This window comes from Lepisosteus platostomus, chromosome 4 (assembly GCF_059453375.1).
Source record: "Lepisosteus platostomus isolate fLepPlt1 chromosome 4, fLepPlt1.hap1, whole genome shotgun sequence".
NCBI lineage: Eukaryota > Metazoa > Chordata > Actinopteri > Semionotiformes > Lepisosteidae > Lepisosteus > Lepisosteus platostomus.
The window spans coordinates 2,436,367-2,456,618 of NC_142614.1; the positions used below are offsets into that span (position 1 = coordinate 2,436,367).

Consider the following 20,252-nt stretch of genomic DNA (forward strand, 5'->3'; position numbering starts at 1 on the left):
CCTTCTTCAGGGCATGCCCTGTAAATCAAAGGCCGGTGAAGTGATAGCCTGTATTTCTCATTAAGGCCTCTCCAGGGCCAGGGGCTGAGGTGAAGGAGCGTGTCGCTCTCCGATTACCCAGTTGCAGGTATTGTTTCCTGTGATCTCAGTCTTCAGAAGGCCAGGTAACAGTAGTCATCAGGTATATTCAATTTCATCCATTTGTCGGAGGGGCCACAGTGGCACCGTGGTTAAAACCGCTGCCCTGCAGCGCTGGGGCCCTGGGTTCAAGTCTGTCTGTGTGGAGTTTGCATGTTCTCCCCGTGTTCACATGGGTTTCCCCATCAGTCCAAAGAGAAGCTGGCGGGTTAATTGGCTTCAGGGAAAATTGGCCCTGGTGTGAGTGTGTGTGTCTGTGTGTCTTTGTGTGTCCTGTGATGGACTGGTGTCCTGTCCAGGGTGGACCCTGCCTTGCGCCCGTTGCTTGTCAGGACAGACTCCAGCTCCTCCCTGACCCGGTTAGAACTCGGTTAGAAAACGCCTGGATGGATCTATGCATCTCTATCTTTCTCATAATCGATCTGCAGGATGAGGAGCAGTGCAATGTCATGCTCAGCAGCTGTCCAGCTCTTGCACAAGACGGACCACAGGGCCTCGCTGGCACACAGGGTCAGGGGTCACAGGGGACAGAGGTGAACAGAGCCCAGTGGTGCAGAGACTGGGAAGAAACCCAACAGCCAGACAGAGAAAGCTGAAATACTTTGATATTTTCACTATTTCAGATTTTACACAATACTTCTTAAAACCTATCGATGCGTTTTATGCGGATTTTCATTTATTTCAAAAGTTTTTACCAACTTGTCTGTTGAAATGTTTGTGAATACAATAACAAAACAAAGGACTCGGGCAACTATATTCGCCTTTTGCTAAGATCCGTGGAAGGCCGGAGACTTTTTAAACCGGAATCTCTGGCCGCCTGCTGCCACAAGGGGCTGTAATAAAGTTTCGAGATTCCCGGTGGCACTAGGTTTCGATTTTTAGCTTGTTTTTTTTTGTCCTGAAAACAGCTGTTCACAAAATGCATTTGGGTTCTCTTTGAAATCTCCCCAAGAGTAGCATCCCGTTAACAATTTTGTCCTGCAATCTCGCCTCATATTTTGCTGTTGAAAATCCTCCATTTAGAAAACTGCCCGTAGGTGACACGTACCGCACAAGTAAGCGGTTACGTTTTTAAAAAAATCTCGATGCTCTACAACCGGCAGGGTAGGGCTGCTTTTGAAAATAGAGCTCACTGCTGTCACAGATGAACAGAACGCTCACTTCAGCTTAGGGGGATTTTCCGGACTAATCAAAACAGCAGGAAAAAAAAAACGACATTTTAGTTTCCAGGATCCAGACTAGGCCTGCGAGTTCCTCCTCGCGCAGCACCACGCGCTCTGCTCGCAGGGTCTGGGCGCGCGGGCGACTCCATTGCCTGGTACAGCGCGAGAGCCGACGTGTCGAAGTTCCGGCTGCAAGCGGGCGCGCGAGGTAAGCAGCCTTATTAAACTTTCTGCCAAAATAAGGAAAACAGCTCAGGGCACGACCGTCCCCAGGGAGAATAAGTGCGTGAGACAGGTTTACGTCGTGGCGTGGGTGTCGCACACCCGCAGAGTGACTGCGGGTCTGTTTCCGCTGCGCGGTGTACGAATGGCGTCTTGTGTTTTGAAGCACGTCGTCATAAAAACGCTAAACGCGACTTGGTGCTTTAAAAATGTGAGCTGAGATTTGGAAAGCATTGCAGACAGCGAGCACTACTTAATAAACCCCACAACTGAAGCAATATTTAATGGCGTCGGTCTTTGCGTATACCCCAGCTACTGAGAATTGTGTCCGATCCAGAAAACGTTGAACTCAGTTGCAAACCAGTCTAAACGTTCTTGACATTACGACTTCATCATACGGTCCTAAAAATACTAACTGGATCATAGACTAGCCAGTTCAACAGGTTTAGTAAAGTGGGCGATCTTAGACTGTTTTTCCATTCTGCACAGAGTACCTTGTATGTGGAATACACTGACATAGATGTGTGCAAAACTCACAATACTTGGTCGTCATTAATGAAACGTCAGTCTTTATTATATTTACTAAACATTGCATTTAAATAGTAGCTTTTAACAGATTTTCTTTAAACACCTTAAGCCACTGAGTGTGTCTTCCGTTAATCGCAGGGTACTTGCAGTGTGGTATCTGTGCGCGACTGTAATATTCTGCACATTTCTGAAACTTGAACGGCCCTGGGCAGCACCAGTCCAGCAGCAGGTCCCCATGAAATAAGTCGTTTCTGAAGATCTGTTACAAGTCCACTGCCATCAGTGAGACAGGTGAATTGTTAGGTCTAAAATATAAGTGCTCTTCTGCCCTTTACACATCATCACTGTGATAGGATGTCACACTCACAGGACAAAGATGGGGTCCCGAGAGCAGGACTGGGGTTCAGTTCTGAATCTGGGGTGTGTTCTGTGTCCTTTTTACTGTAGTATCCTGTCTCAGCTCGGTCTCGCATCTCAGGTCTCGCGACAAGAGGATGTTAGTTTGCAAAAGCTGTCGAACTTCGTTTTCAGCCAGTGTGAATACTTGTGCTACACCCGTGAGAATTCTGGTTTGGTCCAGAAGCGAGGGGCTGGTCTCCAACCCTGGTCCCGGAGAGCCACAGGTGCGCAGTACAGGTGCGCAGCGTTACATCAGCAGTTTCTGAAAGGCTGCAGTGTTGTTTTCCGTGACCAGAAACAGGTGCTGTGTTCGGTGGAGTGATTTAGAGATCCTCTAGGACCTCCCTGCAGCTTGACTTTCCTCACTGGCCAGTTGCTTAAGCACGTGACCCTGATCTTTGGAGGTCCCCCGGGTGGTTTCGGGGGACCTGCGAGAGCGAGTGGCTTGGGGCTCCCCGGGAGCGGGGCAGGAGACCCCAGTCCTCAAGCGGGTGTGGGGCTGGGCGCTGGGGCGGGGCAGGAGGGCCTGTGGCGGGGCAGGAGGGCCTGTGGCGGGGCGGGCTGGGAGCGGGGCTGGTCTGCAGCCGCTGAGATGCTCTCTCTGCTCTCCCCAGGGGAATGGACGGTGAGGAAGAGGTGCGCCCCGACGGGGAGCCCCAGGGGGGCGGCCCCAGGCGCCTGGCCTGCACCACAGCCCTCTCCCTCGGAGCGTCAGCTGGGGCGGCCTCAGGCCCCGACGTGATCGTGGAGATGGTGATGTCAGAGGATGAGTCCTTGGAGATGGAGGACTGGGGTCCCAGCGGCACTAAGACCCAGCCTGGCCCGGAACCACTGTCTGCGTCTGAGACCCAGCCTGGCCCGGAACCACTGTCTGCGTCTGAGACCCAGCCTGGCCCGGAACCCCTGCCTGCATCAGAGACCCCACCTGGACCAGAACTTCTGCCACCTTCAGGGACCCAGTGTGGTCCAGAACCTTTACCTGATTCTGTGACCCAGTCTGATCCAGAACCTCTGCCACCTTCTGATACCCAGCCTAGTCCAGAACCTTTACCTGATTCTGTGACCCAGACTCCTCCAGAACCTCTGCCACCTTCTGATACCCAGCCTAGTCCAGAACCTTTACCTGATTCTGTGACCCAGTCTGATCCAGAACCTCTGCCTCCTTCTGAGACCCAGCCTGGTCCAGAACCTTTACCTGATTCTGTGACCCAGACTCCTCCAGAACCTCTGCCACCTTCTGATACCCAGCCTAGTCCAGAACCTTTACCTGATTCTGTGACCCAGTCTGATCCAGAACCTCTGCCTCCTTCTGAGATCCAGCCTAGTCCAGAACCTTTACCTGATTCTGTGACCCAGTCTGATCCAGAACCTCTGCCACCTTCTGGGACCCAGTCTAGTCCAGAACCTTTACCTGAACCAGAACCTCTGCCTCCTTCTGAGACCCAGCCTGGTCCAGAACCTTTACCTGCTTCTGTGACCCAGTCTGATCCAGAAACTCAGCCTGCTTCTGAGACCCAGCCTGATCCAGAACCTTTACCTGATTCTGTGACCCAGACTCATCCAGAACCTCTGCCACCTTCCGAGACCCAGCCTGGTCCAGAACCTCTGCCTGCTTCTGAGACCCAGCCTGGTGCTGCAGAGGGGGCAGGTTGCCCAGGTGTGGAGCTGGGGGGTGAGGAAGGAGCCGGGCGAAGAGGCCTCGATAGTTATGGTGATTATCAGCTTGTGAGCCAGTGAACGCGAGCCTGAGTGTTCTCCCTCCCGCAGCTCGAGGGCACGGTCTCTCAGCCACGTGTACTGTTGTATTTTTTTCAATCTTTTAAATTCAGCAAATAAATAGCAACTGTGCATAACAATTTGCAGAAATATGTCAACTTTACGTTTGTGTGCTGCAGAGGTCGTGTTAACTTCTTTTCACTTCGAAAATCGACAAAACATGTAATTTGGCCAGTGGTGCCCAAACTTTTGCGTACAGCTGTATGTAAATACAATACGTATTAATGAGAGGGGACAACTGTATTCCAGTCTTTCACTCTATGTGACTCTTGTCTCATCTGTGATTTGTAAATAAATCCTGTGCCAGCCGGTGTGCAGTTCCCCGGTTCGTGAGCTGTGGTTGGAGGACAGGACACAGGAGACGTGCCCTGACTGCCCTGCGTGTGCTGATTCCCTGTGTGCCCCCTCTGCAGAGAACGAGCCCATCTGCCACCTGCGCCGCACTGCCTCCGTGTGCAGCCACCTCTTCGACCAGCTGCTCCAGGAGTGCCCAGCGCTGCACAGCTGCAAGAGCTGCCTGGCCGCCTTCGTGCTGGAGAGGGGTGAGTGAGTGCCCCCCGCGCCCCCTCCACACAGCGGGGCGTAGCTGTGCTCGGCCTGGTGCACTCTCCCACACCACTGACCCCCTGCACCCCACAGGACTGACCCCCTGCACTGCACCCCACAGGACTGACCACCTGCACCTCACAGGACTGACCCCCTGCACCCCACAGGACTGACCACCTGCACCTCACAGGACTGACCCCCTGCACCCCACAGGACTGACCCCCTGCACCCCACACCACTGACCCCCTGCACCTCACACCACTGACCCCCTGCACCTCACACCACTGACCCCCTGCACCCCACAGGACTGACCCCCTGCACCCCACAGGACTGACCCCCTGCACCCCACGGGACTGACCCCCTGCACCCCACAGGACTGACCCCCTGCACCCCACAGGACTGACCCCCTGCACCCCACGGGACTGACCCCCTGCACCCCACACCACTGACCCCCTGCACCCCACGGGACTGACCCCCTGCACCCCACACCACTGACCCCCTGCACCTCACAGGACTGACCACCTGCACCTCACAGGACTGACCCCCTGCACCTCACACCACTGACCCCCTGCACCCCACCTCACAGGACTGAACCCCTGCACCTCACAGGACTGACCACCTGCACCCCACACCACTGACCCCCTGCACCTCACAGGACTGACCACCTGCACCTCACAGGACTGACCCCCTGCACCTCACACCACTGACCCCCTGCACCCCACCTCACAGGACTGACCCCCTGCACCTCACAGGACTGACCACCTGCACTGCACCCCACACCACTGACCCCCTGCACCCCACAGGACTGACCACCTGCACTGCACCCCACAGGACTGACCCCCTGCACGGCACAACACTGACCCCCTACACCCCACACCACTGAGCCTGCACCCTGTGAGGTTAGACTGAGCCCCTGCACCCTGCGAGTGTGTGAGTGCTGGGTCCCTTATTGCTCTTACTGTTTTTCCTCCCATGCCCAGAGGTTGTTGACTCAGCCGGACAGGCCTGTGAGCGATACCAAGTGGTGGCGATGGGCACTGGGGAGTACTCCTGCCCCGGCTGGCTCTCCTATAACGGGCGCACCATCCATGACTGCCACGCCATCGTCATCGCTCGCCGGGCACTCATTCGGTACGCCTCTCGTCTGGAGCGCTAACAGGCCCGTGCTTTAGCCCTCTGGCCTGTTGCAGGGGTGGGCGTGTTCGTTCAGTCTTAATTCCACTGATCTGTCTTAAGCTGTAAGCAGTCGCTTATTGAAAAGTACTTTTAAACTGCAGGATTCCAGTTTTAATGAGGCCTGGACTTCCCCCACCTGACTGTTGTGTGTCCACGATCCTCTTCCATTAGGTTCCTGTATAAGCAGCTTCAGCTGTTCTATAGCGACAAGCGGGAGCAGTCCATCTTCCAGCCCTCTCAGCACTGCCCCCTGCTGGAACTGAAGCCCGGCATCTACCTGCACCTGTACACCAACGTGACGCCCAAGGGGGCGGCGCAGTACTTCGTGAGGTGGGTGGGCGGCCCCGCTGGTCTGACCTCACTGGGGGTCCCCCCCGTCAGGGGCCATCGCTGTGCCGGCTTGCAGTCTGGATCAGGTCTCGCCAGGCTGCACGAGGGGAAGAGAGCTGTCTGCCTCAGGCTGTGAGCAGACATGCTCGAGTGCTTCGTGTGGCTGCTGCTTCTCCTTAGTGGAGCGCAGGATGTTTGTCTGGAGGGTGCGCTCCATGTGCTCGTTTCCTCAGACTGAGGGGCAGCTCCATGTTTGCCGCAGGAAGTAGAAATAGACGTGTTGTCCTTCTTAAAATATCCGGGGATATCATTCCCCTGTACAGGACACCTGTGGCTCATGGCTCCTTCCCAGGCTTAGGGATCTGCTTGAGACTCCCCAGCTCCGTGAGTACTTCACAGGGAACGGGGAACCCCCCCAGCCCCAATAAGTCACTTTTTCACAGCTCGGGTTCTGGGCCCTTCTCACAAGCCCCTGGTCCTGTGAGGGTGGGGGTGGGGGGTACAGGGCGCCGCGCACGGAGAGCGCTGAGGTCTGAGCTCGTACAGGAGACACAGCGCTCAGCGTGTGCAGGCCTGGAGTGAGCCTCAGACTGGCGGGGCGTCGCTTACATTACAGGGCTAGAAGGACTCTTCATTGATGAGTGCATTTCAAACCACAATGTACACAGTAACATGTAAAACCTCCAATTAACATCACAAAACAGACGAAACTTCCAAGTATGGGCACCACCGAGCTCTGCTATTCAGAACGAAGCAACTAAACGTCAGATGAGGTGAAGCGAGCCTGTGACACTGTAAACAAGCAGGGTTCTACACACCTCTTTCAATACCATAGAAATATTGTTCTCAACATCGAGGCGGTTTTACTGACAAACTCTACTTGTTAACTCTGCTCGATCGTTACTTACTCACTGGTACATCACATCACATGAGTCATGACAGTGACTAGTGAGCAGGAAGGGCCGCTTCAAGTCACAGTGCCTGGGAACCCTCACTCTCGCCGTTGTGAGACCAGGGGGTTGTGACAACATGGCAGCCACACAGTACTTTCACAAAGTTCTCAGTTGTGTGCTTAATTTTAAAGTTGTCCAATTTTTCTATACAGACAATTCATTTATTTTGTGACTGGGATTTAAAATCCAGTCTGTGAAACTGGGACTGCAGTTCCCCTTTAATGTTAAGTTGGCACTGTTTTTTTTCAAGTTGCCACTGATTTTGTGGAAACGTTATTTTGTTATTTGCATATTTCAATAGCGCAGTCAATATATCACTTCCAGACCTTTTCACAGCCCTTGGTAAGCCTCATTCATCAGTTAAATGAGTCAAGTAAGTTTTAATTGAGCTTTATGGCTGTACAGCCAGCTCCAGATCCAGTCCCGGCCCTTACCAGATTCCTGCATCATCACCCCAGTGACGGGAGACACTTCTCAGTCCCAGGGCTGTGACACACATGAATCATGACAAGGGGGATGTGTAGTTGTATCTTTCTCAGACGGGTAGTGTTTAACTCTCAGTGTGCCGCACTGCCAGTTGGAAGTGCGCTCGTGCTTGGATGTAGGGTGTCTTGTGCCCGCCGAGCCCCTGGCCATTGCTCCTGTCTTTCTGGGCAGGAAGCCCACCCCAGCCAGCTACGCCTCCATGAAGCTGCAGTGCCACAGCAAGGGCTCCCTCATCCCGGCCTCCTGCCTGCAGCCCAGCGTATGGGCCGCCCGCATCTGCTGCATGGCCTCCAGCGACAAGCTGAGCCGCTGGACCCTGCTGGGCGTGCAGGGGGCGCTGCTGAGCCACTTCATCAGCCCCCTGTACATCGTCAGCGTGGTGCTGGGTAAGACCGCGGCGGCCTGAGAACGCTGACTCGTCTGCACGCTGAACGTTTTAACCCTAAAGTGTACTTTACACTGTACTTATCATACGCTGTTATTACCATGAAAGCAAAATGGTGAAACTGCTAGTTAGCAGCTGCTGGGGTCAGTAACCTGCTGCTCCACTGGCTGGCTGCAATTTCTAGATTAATAAACGTCCAGCTGGTAAAGCCCTACCTATACAGAAAATTAGGAAGAACTTTATCATTTCCAACTGCATCTAGTTCACAGTTGTCAGGAAAAAAGTATTTTCTGTAGCAGGAACACAGACGTCTGTCATCCACAGGGTTGATCTTCTGTGAGGGTCTTCTGTGAATGCCACAGGGGGAGCAGTGTGTGGCTACTGCTGCAGACAGATGCATGCATCTGTGAAGCCTGCTTTGCACCAGGTTGTAGATGCTGTCTTGTGGGACTGCGGTCCGTTCCTCTTGTAGAGCCGGGACCAGCATGGTCCACGAGCCTTGGGCGCCCCCTGTCAGCATGGCCTGTCTCCCAAGAAAGCCATGACGAGCACGTCAACGGAGCGATTGGCTGCCTGTGACGCTCAGAATATCAGTTCAAATGTCAGGGCGGTAGTTGTTCTGATCTCCTGTGAGAAAGAAGAGAGGCACGCTTTTGTCTTTTGTAGAAAAATAACTGCCTGTTGCACAGCAGCTTATCCGGCTCCAGTTTGTTCGAACCAGCTGCTGGCACTGGAACAGCGTGCGCTGTGTTAATGAGAACACGGGCCCATAAAAGAGGATCATGGGTCAGTTGATTTTGCCCTTGTGGCGCTTTGCTCAAAGCACGGCCCAGTGGAATGCCAGGGTCCCGGGCCTGCCTTTTAATACCGGAGCCAGCAGCCAGGAAAACCCTGAAAACCTGGGGCTAGCCAGTCTGCTAGCCAGCAGGAGTCGGATCACGGTCTGGGGGGGAGCGCGCAGACAGACAGCTGGGAGAGTGCAGGAGGGGCCTGTCGTTGCAGCGTGATCGTCGATCCTGACCTGCTTCTCCCGATTTGAACCCCCTGCACCCAGGGGACCTGAACCACAGCATCGAGAGGGTGGCGGACGTGATCAACCGGCGCCTGGGCGAGGACTGGGCCCGCCGGCTGCCCCGGCCCTTCGAGAAGCAGAACATCTACTTCTACAACGGCGCCAACGTCGGGCCGCCAGCGAGCCGCCCCGACTGCAGGCACCTCAGCCTCAACTGGTGCCGGGGGGACGCCAGCTTGGAGGTGGTGGACAGCGCCACGGGCCGGGCCACTGCGGAGTAAGTCAGCTGTCCGGTCCCTCTCGGCCCCGGCGTAGTGACCCACTGCCCTGCCAGAGCCGTGCTGTCAGTCACCACGCAATAGTGACGCACAATAGCGCAATACAGGTCACGGCTGAGAGGAGGCCACTCGGCCCACATGAAGCTAATTCGCCCATTAGTTCGCTCATCTGAGGATCTTGAAAGATCATCCTCGTGGCTGTGTGGATAGCGCTGGTACACTGGCACACAAATACACACTGCTGCTGACGGACACACTAGTCCGCATACACAGCACACACCAGCACAAATACACACTGCTACAGACGGACACACTAGTCCACATACACAGCACACACCAGCACAAATACACACTGCTGCTGGCGGACACACTAGTCCACATACACAGCACACACCAGCACAAATACACACTGCTGCTGACAGACACACTAGTCCACATACACAGCACACACCAGCACAAATACACACTGCTGCTGGCGGACACACTAGTCCACATACACAGCACACACCAGCACAAATACACACTGCTGCTGACGGACACACTAGTCCACATACACAGCACACACCAGCACAAATACACACTGCTACAGACGGACACACTAGTCCACATACACAGCACACACCAGCACAAATACACACTGCTGCTGACGGACACACTAGTCCACATACACGGCACACACCAGCATACAATTATCTGGAACAGACAATTGCACAAATAAACACTGCTACAGACAGATGCGCGCACAGTAGTCCGGATACGCAGCACACACTGGTACAGACAGTCGCACAAACACACACTGCTACACTGCGGGAGCCTCTAGAGCAGTGATCAACAGGACCGTTAAGGATTTCACTGTCCCCATGCGTCCCCTCCCAGGGGTCACATCCTCGGTGAATCCTGCATCTTTGTAGCACTTTAGTGGAGGCAGGGAACGGGCACTGCTCTCCTCGCGAGTCACAGGCTGGGTCAGGAGCAGTCTGCTTTCGCGCGCTGTCCTGGCGGCCAGCCTTGCTAGCACGAGAGAGCCAGTGCTCCCAGCTCTGCTCTTTGGTAAGGGGGAGGAGAGGGAGTAAGACGAGGCACGGGGTGCTGTGGACACTGATCCTGTCGCTGGGCTTGGTTTGGCAGCTCCCCCTTCTCGAGCGGACCTGCGCAGAGCAGCCGGCTGTGCAAGGCCGCCTTCCTCAGCGCCTTCCGGGAGATCGCCAGGCTGCGGGGCGCCCAGGAGCTGCTGGAGCTGCCCACCTACCTGCAGGCAAAGGTGCGAGTCCGGTCCCCGCGTGCTCAAGGAAGCACACCGCAGCAAGAGCACAGCCACTCACACACTGGTACAGACAATCACACACACACACACACACACACACACACACACACACACACACACACACACACACACACACACACACACACACACTAGTCCAGGTACACAGCACACACTGGTTTAGACAATCACACACATACACACACACACTAGTCCAGATACACAGCACACACTGGTATAGACTATCACACACAGACACACACACACTAGTCCAGGTACACAGCACACACTGGTATAGACTATCACACACATACACACTACTACACACAGACACACACACACTAGTCCAGATACACAGCACACACTGGTATAGACTATCACACACATACACAGCACAAGCTGTGTAGAGATTGATGTACACTGGTACAGAGAGACGTGCATGCGTTGGTCCAGACACTCACACATATGCTTACACAGGCACTGGCGCTGATACAGACACACATATTGCTCCTGCAAGCAGACTGGCATTTCTAGCATGAGTGCGGAGGATCTGAGGGGATACTGGACTGTGTCTGTCCCACGGTGCTCATCAGTGCTACAGTTCCAATTGCTTTGAATGTTTTCAATATGCAAGTGTCTTTTCACCCTGGAAGGCCGTTGTTGGTGTTCAGCAGCTGGAAAATGCTTTAGTGCTGTATCTGGGGAGCGCTGCCCCTCACCAGGTGTGGTGCTGTTTCAGGTGAGAGCCACGACGTACCAGGAGGTGAAGGCGGCGATCAGGCAGCAGTTCCTGGCCAGCAGCGCAGGGCTCTGGAACTCCAAGCAGATTGTGGACAATTTCCGCCACTGAGGCAGCAGGAAAACTGGGAGAAAATCCATGAGATCGTTCCACTGCTGCCTGAGGGACTCTAATTTTTTTTTTCTTTAACCTGGTGAAGCTCGAAGCCAGGAGCCTGCGTGTTCTGGCTTGGCTGGTGGGTTTTGTTCGGCATCAGGCCCACCCCTGTGCAGGGTCTGCTTTTGAGTTCAGCACGAAAACCAGTAGAACAATAAGCCATCGAGTTCAGCTGTTCTGTGTGCTGCTCCCTATGTTAGATGTGCATCTTCTGTTGTGTTTTAAGGAATGATGTTCTGTTTCATTTGCTGTTCGCAGCCTCCACTGCGGCTCAGGAATTGCTTGCCAGTCAAAGTGAGACCAGGCTACAGTTAAGACCCTGCAGGGGTGTAAAAGCTGTGAGTTTGTCCCTTTGTTCCTGTTTTGCTGTTATCTCAGGTTTGTTCAGAATAGAGTAAAAGAGTTCAGTGTCGAACTGCACGAGTGATCAGAGGCTCCTGTGAGAGAAGAGGTTTCTGTTGTCAGGAGTCTGATTTGTATTCTGTGGGACAGCCCACTGAGAGGTCCTGAAGGGCCTGTGTCAGGGTGTGACCCTTAGTGACCCAATCCACCTGATTATTAATTTAATTGGAGCATTTCAACAGCTTGTTTGGGCTCTTGAGCTGCTGTGTAAAACCTGCTGGACAGAGGTCCTTCAGAGCCGGACTGAGACTGCCCCCATTTTTCTTTAGTGTAGAGACTGAAAGATACATTCACAGAGGCTGATATTTATTTCGTAAGCGCTCATGTAAGCTCTCAAAAAGGATGAAAGGTTTATGTTATTGTAATTTTGCAGCCAGTCATTTAAAGTACAAAACGATTTTTTTTGTGGCACCTTCTCTGATTGCTACGTCTTGCGGGTCTTCCAGTCTTACCCATGATAGACTTTTGATCCAGCCACGTCTGTAACTGGTCAACAGGTCAGTATTAGAAGAGCTCCGTATAAGAAGGTGCTGACTGGAGTAACATTCTGCAGCGAATTGGAAGAGCTGAAAGTTCAGCAGCACTTGGTTATTTCACAAATGCACAACTCCAGTCCTTGAGGATCAGAATCCAGCTCCCGTTAAACTAACACTGATCATCTAAATCAGGTGGTTAGGAGCAAACCTGCAGATGCTGGGGCCCTTCAGGACTGGGACTGTACGGCCCAGTATAGTTATATGTTTCACAAAAAAGACACAAAAGCCTTTGGTGTTTTTTTTCAGGGACACTTTATCAATAATAATAAACGTTATTTTATGTCGTTCAGATGGGCAAGTTCCTTTGTAGGTTTCATTCCACACCTCTCTTCACCTCCCGCCCCTCCTCTCTCCCAGCTCTTGTTCTCCTGCTACATTACCTTTGCTTACTGCCCTGTCTTTCTCACACCTGAAGAAGGCTCCACGGCCGAAACATGTTTTCTTTCTTCTGTTTTCAGCATGGAATAAACCTATTACTTGTTATTTTATAGAATGCCTTTAAAGGTGGTTTCTCAAAGCTCTTTACAGAACACACATAACCTGCAGTACACAAGGAAAATCCACAATGAGAGGAATCAGTAGATAGGGGTACCGTACTGAATACAGCAGGAGCAGAGGGGTAAAGAACAGAACCAGTTCAGTAAAGGCCCTTCTGAAGAAGAAGGTTTTAAGTCTGGACTTTAGAGTTTAGAGAAGGTGACTCTCTGATATCCTTGGGGAGAGAGTTCAAAGCTCTGGGGCATTACAGGAGAAGGCCCTGTCACCCATAGAGTGTAGACGGGCTTGGGGGACAGATAGGAGACCAGAGTTAGAAGAGCGAAGGTTGCGAGGTGGGAGTAGGGCGATAGTAGCTCACACAGGTACTGAGGTGCCAAGCCATGCAGAGTCTTGAGCATGGAGATTTAGAATGGAATTGGAATTTTAAATGCAAACAAATTGCAGGCATTTTATTATAGTTATTGGGCTTTCTTATCTATCCTATTGAACATGACTTTTAAACGTAGTCCCAACCAATGAGCACTGTCCGACAGACAGGGGCAGATACTTTTGTGTGTAAAACAGCATCATGACCTTGATAGCTGGACATTTTTAAGAGGGGTGCAGTACTTTCCCTCTCCATGAAAGTGTCTGAAAGGGGAATGAATTTGAGGAATTGAGAATAAATTCAAGCACATTGCCACACATGGTATCGAAAGGCCCGTGGATAAAGACCAAGGCTGGTCAGTGAAACTGGAAGTGTCTGCTCTTAAGCAATACCTCGCCTTGTGTAGTGAGGCCTTACGGTAAACAGCTGTTAACAGCAGGAGCTGCTCTCCTCTCCTCCTTGCTGGTCCCCTCCTGGCCACAGGGGGGCACTGTCAAGCAGGGAGCCCGCCTTCTCCGCCTCGCTTTGCATCCCGTCCATATCCATCCGCTTCTTGGTCTCCATCGCCATGGTGACAAAGGCCTGCTCCACGTTGGTGGCGTCTTTGGCGCTCGTCTCCAGGAAATGGATGCGGAGGGACTGGGCGAACTCCTGGGAACGAGACGAGAGTGTGGCCTCATCTGGTCACAAGCGCATCGCCAGACCTCTGCCTCTTGAGGGGCGTGAATGGAATTTTCTAAAGGAATTTTTTCCAGCTGTCTGGTTTGTTTGGTTTGCCCTTGAAGAGCTGGCAGGTTTCAGTTTAAGTTCAGGTTTATTGCATATGTGCCTGAGTACAATGAAATGCTTACTTGTGCGTTTTCCTCACATGACAAATGACAATGACAATGACAGTTCTTGGAGACGGGAACAGGGTAGCAGCAATCATTTTAACCAGCATTTAGATAGCGGCTGTTTGCAAACTTCAGCAGGGGCAGTGTTTTGAGTTCAGTAAAAGGGGGGTGTAAGTGGAGGAGGTGTGTGCAGCTCTCCGTGCCAGGAGCTGGTGCGCAGCGCGTTACCGCGTACCTGTCCGGTGGTGAAGTCCACCACCTTCCTGGCTCCCAGGTCGCACTTATTTCCCACCAGCACCTTGGACACGCCCTCGCTGGCGTAGCGGTCGATCTCGTCCAGCCACTGCTTCACGTTACTGAAAGACTCCTGCAAAACGAGAGCAGCAACCAGGTGCTCAGCTGGACCGGGCAGTACCTGACCACCGGACACTTCCTGCCCACTAGACACTGGGGCAGGGAGACGCTGCCCTTCAGAGATCCGCCATGCTGGCATCTGATAGAAGGGGTGGCCGGAAGGGGGTGTGATATTGGGGACAAAATAATAATTCCTTACACTTCTATAGCCTTCACTCAAAGCACTTTACAGGCAATGGGGATCCCCTCCACCACCCCCAGTGTGCAGCCCCACCTGGATGATGCGCCAGTCTGCTCCTCACCCATCAGCTCTCAGTGGGGAGGAGAGCAGAGTGATGGAGCCAGTTCAGAGAGGGGGGTTATTAGGAGGCCATGATTTGAAGGGCCAATGGGAAATTAGGCCAGGATTCCCAGGAGGCTCCTATCCAGGTACTGACCAGACTCACACCTGCTGAGCCCCAGTGGGCTTTCAGCTGGGAGCTGCAGGGTGATATAGGTGCTGGCATGCATGATGTCCCCTCCATCCTCCTCCACCAAGGTCCAGGGGGTCTCGCCCCAAACATCATATAAAGACATAGACTGTAAAAGAAGGCCGGCCCTGAACTCCCCCTCTTTTGCTCTCCTACTTTCTTCAGAAGGCCTGCCTTCACCCCCTCCCTCCCTCTGGCCCTGTGCAGGAGGCCTTTTCTGCTCCCCGAAACGATTCCCGAGGCGAACCGGCGAGGGCGCCGTGCCTGGTCGGTGACGTCGTACACCACGATGATCCCGTGGGCGCCCCGGTAGTAGCTGGAGGTGATGGTGCGGAACCTCTCCTGGCCTGCGGTGTCCCACTGGAAGCAGAGGCACAACGGCAAGTGAGAGGGTCTCCCGGCACGGGACCGGCTTGCGCGATCGGTAAGGAGTCCGAGATTCTCCGGTGTTTTTGCCCCCCCCCCCCCTCCCGAGAAGAATCGTCAGGGGGCGCAGCTGAGGAAAGCCAGAAAGAGCTGTAAAGGAGGACGAGTGTGGGTGGAGGGGAAGTGTGCTGCACTGTGTGTGGCAGCCTACAGCATTGCCAACCGCTGCCCTGGGGACACTAGAACGCTGCCTCTCCTCAGTCCTTGTCCTGCACGCCTTATGGCATCCTGCTGTCTTACAGTGAGCACCTCTGGAGACAGGACCGTGTCACTTCCCACTCCGCACTCTTACAGGAGAGTGTGCTCCTGTATAAACACCACCTCCATGTACGGTGAGCGGATATCCCCCAAAAAGCACAGAACGCAAGCCAGGAGGTGTGTGTTTTTGTGGACAGTGGTGTTGCAGGCTGGGGCACGTCATGTGAAACACCTCCGTGTCTTTTCTGTCCAAGACGATGTGGAGGATGATGATGTGCGTTTGGAAGCCAAGGCACACTTACTATCTGAAGCTTGACAGTTTTCCCCTCCAGCTCGATGGTCCTGATTTTAAAGTCCACCCCGATGGTGCTGATGTAGCTCTCGGTGTAGGTGTCATCCTGGAAGAGGAGCAAAGAGGAAAGTCAGGGTTAAAAGCTGTCCTGTCCTACTGGGCAGTATCACGACAGCAAACTATTGTTGCTCTCTGGAGCAGGAGCTTTTAAACCAGTGATGCCTGGAATGTCTTATTCAGTGCAGCATCATTTGTTTACTGTTGCACAGCTATTGCCCAGTGTTCGGGGGGGATGTAGAGAGAGGTCGAGCAAAGTTCAGCAAGTGGGACATTTCACTCCTGGGGGAAGTTCTTACTCCCCTCTCGATGACTGATGTCACAGAGAACAGGAGGCACTTCTGTACACAAAGGGTTGTGGGAGCCTGTAGCAAGCTGTTGTCATAGCTGGTACACCGGCTTCTCTCAAGAAAAGGCTGAACGAGGTCCTTTTATCATTTAGCTACAAGCATCAAGCCTGAGGGGCTCAAAGGCCTCCTTTCATTTCTAACCTTTCCCATGCTTTGAAATAAAGACTTACAGCAAAGCGGAGCAGCAGGCAGGACTTGCCCACACCAGAGTCTCCGATCAGCAGAAGCTTGAACAGGTAGTCACTGGGGAAGACAGGTGGTGTGTTAGCACCGAGGCCTGCAGACAGAGGCTCGGCATAGCCCTGGCATTGCAGACAAGAGCACTGCAGATATTGACAATATACACAGTTGCAGGGTGATGCAGTATTTTAGTGCATAGCTGCAAAACTCCACATCTCATGCAGAAATCCTGATTTACTTCACCAAAATACCTGATGGGAAGGAATTCCACGCAAGTAGGAAAACGTGGCATTGGTTGTGGCCAGTGCTTTTGTTGGTGCCTTTGTATACAGCTGGGCTTTTGTCCTGGAACAGTCTGTGCAAGGTGCCTTGCTCAGGGGTACAACAGCAGTGTACAGATCCAGCCAGGATCTGAACCCACAGCCTTCCAGGTAGGTGTCTGAAGCTCTGGACTGCAGCTCCTCACCGCTGCCAGTTTGCCCTGATGGGGCAGGTTAAGTTCATGAGCTCACAGGACCTTGTTCTGTTACCAGGGTCTGTTCAGCCCTTGTGTGCGAAATGCAGTGGAACGTGACCTGAGAGGCGCTCTCTGGGAGACGCTGTCCGTGACTCCAGCCCCCCCCCACTTCCCTGGAGCGGTATCGATCGCTCTCGGATGATCACCGCTCCCTGTGCTTCAGGCTTCACCGGCTGGGTGTTCCTGCTGCTCGGAGGCAAGGGAACCCGCCGTCGTGCACGGTCTGTCGCTTTCTGCAGCCGCCCTGTTAGAGTGAGCTCGAACCCAGGTCCCGGAACGCATTCCTTCAAGATGGCGAGACCATCTCCCTCTGTCCTCACTTCCACCCTGGTGTCCCGGGAGCGACCGACTCCGCCCTCTTCCCCCCCCCCCGGCTGGTACTTACTACTCGGGATTCATGGCCGGAGTTCTGGGAGCCGGGTGGCGGGGCGCAGGGAGTCACCGGCGAGCGTCTGCCTCTTCCTGGCCTTCCTGCTCCTCCGCGCCCTCCCCCGCGGAAGAGTGGGCTCCAACAGAGCCATCATTTATTAAAGGTGCGGATTGAGTTACCCAGCGACAGCCGCCTGGTTCAGGCAGCCAGAGCTCGGGGCTGGCGTGAGCGAGGATTGTGTATCGGGCTGGGTTACAGCAGGGCCTGATGCAGTGGGGCTGGCGGGCCTGGGCTGGGCTGGGCTCTTCCCCTGCAGCAATCAGCTGCTACTGAAGGCAGAGATGGGGAAAGTAGGCTTTTGTCTGCCCGGGGGCGTGGATAAGGCACTGTACTGTAGGTCTGGGTAGAGCTGTGACCTGTTAGGCTGCAGTCGATGTCCACATTTGTATCTTGGAGCAGTAGGAAAGTGTCCAAGAATGATTTGATACTTCTTAAAAGTGCGGAAGGCTTTTTTTTCCTAAAAAACTGCTTGAACTGCAATTTCATTTCAGCAGTTTTCAACCAGCACCACAGCCCTTCTCCCTGTTCTGGGGAATTGCAGAGTCTTCTGGCTTTCTTCTGTTAGTGCTCATGGCCAGTTATGCCAGCAACTGTATCACCCTGCGCTGCAAATCACAGCTGGCAGCCTACTGAAGCTCAGCAGGTGTGTGAGCCTGGTCGGTACCTGGATGGGAGACCTCCTGGGAAAAACTAAGGTTGCTTCTGGGAGAGGTGTGAGTGGGACCATTAGGGGGAGCTCACCCTGTGGCCTGTGTGGGTCCTGTTGCCCCAGTATAGTGAAAAAAGGCGCCGCCCTTCAGAGATGTGAAACCAAGGTCCTGACTCTCCGTGGTCATTAAAAAATCCCAGGGCGTTTCTCGACAAGAGTAGGGGTGTTACCCTGGCCCTTACGAATCATGGCCTCCTAATAATCCCCATCACTCTGCTCTCCTCCCCACTGAGAGCTGGTGTGTGGCCAGTGTACTGGTGCACTCTAGCTGCTGTCGCATCATCCAGGTGGGGCTGCACACTGGTGGTGGAGGGGATCCCCATTAGCTGTAAACTGCTTTATAATTAATAATTGCTTACACTTATATAGCGCTTTTCTGGACACTCCACTCAAAGCGCTTTACAGGTCATGGGGATTATTAGGAGGCCATGATGGGTAAAGGCCAGGGGGAAATTTGGCCAGGACACTGTCCTGAATGGAGTGGAGCGTCCAGAAAAGCACTATATAAGTTTAAGGAATTAATTCATTTATTATTATTATGATTATTATTATTATTATTATTATTATTATTATTATTATTATTAACAGGAGTTCGTTCTTCCTGGAGAACCTGTGACTCCGTCTTTTTCTGAGGCACAGTCCTGTTGATTGAAATCTTCGCCTCCCCTCCTCTGTCCTGAGTGTATAAAGAAGCTCATTGTCCTCTTCGTCCCCAGTTTCCAGGCACTGAATGTGTCCGGTGTGGCAGGCTGCGAGAGGGACAGTGTTCTCAGTGACATGACATTCCTTGCAAATGGCAGCAGTTGCCCTTGGCAGCCTCCCACCCTCCACCCCCCCATCCCACAAGCCCCCAGCACAGTGGAGCTTCCTGGAGGAATGAGAGCCTCACAGTGTCAGTATCGCACCATGTCAAAGCATCCGCTGTCCTGCAGCGCACACTGCTATTGCAAGTGTTAGTCTGGAAGGTCACAGTTCCCTCTGCTGACCATAACAGATTACATAGCCTTTCTTAGTAACTCAGACTTGTTTTCACCGAAAACCCATCAACACAACATGTCTGTCCATCCATTTTCTAATGGCTTTATCCAATAATCCAGTACAGGGTCTCAGTGGAGACAGGGTCCATACCAGCAGGTACGAGGCAGGGTACACCCTGGACAGGACACCAGTCCATCACAGGACACACAGACACACACAGGGGCCAATTTTCCCAGAAGCCAGTTACCTTACCAGCATGTCTCTGGGCTGTGGCAGGAAACCGGAGGACCCAGAGGAAACCCATGTAAACAGCTCTGTGAGGCAGCAATGCTAAAACTGTGCCACCGTGCTGCTCTGACACAACGTGTTTAAATCAAATAACTCTCTCTGACAGGCACTCGCTTATCTGGTGACATAATCCCAAAGAGACAATGAGATACGAATGGTGTAAAGTACTGATACAGCATTTTTTCAGCCTCTTGAAATGTTGACCCTGTCTTGTGGCTAAAATTGTGGATTGCTCAGTATCAGCATTATTGGATCTGATATACTGTATTCCATTCATTTAATAGAAGTAGAAATAATTTTAAAAAATAAGCAGCGACTGCTTTCTTTGGCCTGCTGATTATATATTACCACGGATGGCTCGTAGCTCTTGGGTCCTGGGATTGATTCAAGACTGGGCTCCTTCTGTGTGGAGTACGCATGTCCTGTCTGTAGCTCTGTGTGCTTCCTTTATGAGGTCCTCTTTCCCCCACCTTCCAATGACATGCGGAGGGAGCATCAAATAAAAGGAATGAGTTAAAAGGGAGCAAAAACAAGTCTTGAACTGCTCATAGGATTATCCAAAACGAGATCATTAAGATCCAACGATGTTCCATTGCTCCTCAAGTTCAAACATCAGGATCCAGGCGTTGCACAATGACTGGGCCATATTGCCTGGTTGGGGGTTTTACGCTCTGTAGTTCTGTGAAAGTGTTAGATTTTTTTAAATGCTGCTGCGTATCTCAGAATTTCACCGTGCCAAAAAAAAACAAACCCTGCGCTAGTCTCCTGGAGGAGCACACCCCTCACGCCTTCCCACTGGGAGAACTCCTCCTCTGTCTC

At 53.0% G+C, this 20,252-nt stretch overlaps 2 protein-coding genes across 3 annotated transcripts; one reads left to right on the top strand and one right to left on the bottom strand.

Annotated features, from left to right (window-relative positions):
• Positions 1-115: 115 nt before the first annotated feature.
• On the top strand, positions 116-12,775 carry LOC148672114 (uncharacterized). 2 transcript variants are annotated; one of them, XM_088627453.1, is made up of 9 exons: positions 116-1,509; positions 3,065-4,161; positions 4,640-4,768; positions 5,753-5,903; positions 6,120-6,278; positions 7,889-8,103; positions 9,157-9,391; positions 10,521-10,653; positions 11,393-12,775. In XM_088627453.1, exons 2-9 carry the CDS (start codon positions 3,069-3,071, stop codon positions 11,501-11,503), a joined length of 2,226 nt encoding a protein of 741 aa, XP_088483579.1. In that variant the 5' UTR covers positions 116-1,509; positions 3,065-3,068; the 3' UTR covers positions 11,504-12,775. The 2 variants fall into 2 exon arrangements, with proteins under 2 accessions (XP_088483579.1, XP_088483580.1); XM_088627454.1 differs by lacking the exon at positions 10,521-10,653.
• Positions 12,715-18,299, bottom strand: LOC148672115 (ras-related protein ORAB-1-like). The gene is made up of 6 exons (XM_088627524.1): positions 17,414-18,299; positions 16,502-16,574; positions 15,931-16,030; positions 15,273-15,475; positions 14,420-14,551; positions 12,715-14,002 (listed from the first exon to the last, which is right to left on the bottom strand). The coding sequence occupies exons 1-6, from the start codon at positions 17,425-17,427 to the stop codon at positions 13,781-13,783; spliced, it is 744 nt and encodes a 247-aa protein (XP_088483650.1). The 5' UTR covers positions 17,428-18,299; the 3' UTR covers positions 12,715-13,780.
• Between the last annotated feature and the right edge of the window lie 1,953 nt (positions 18,300-20,252).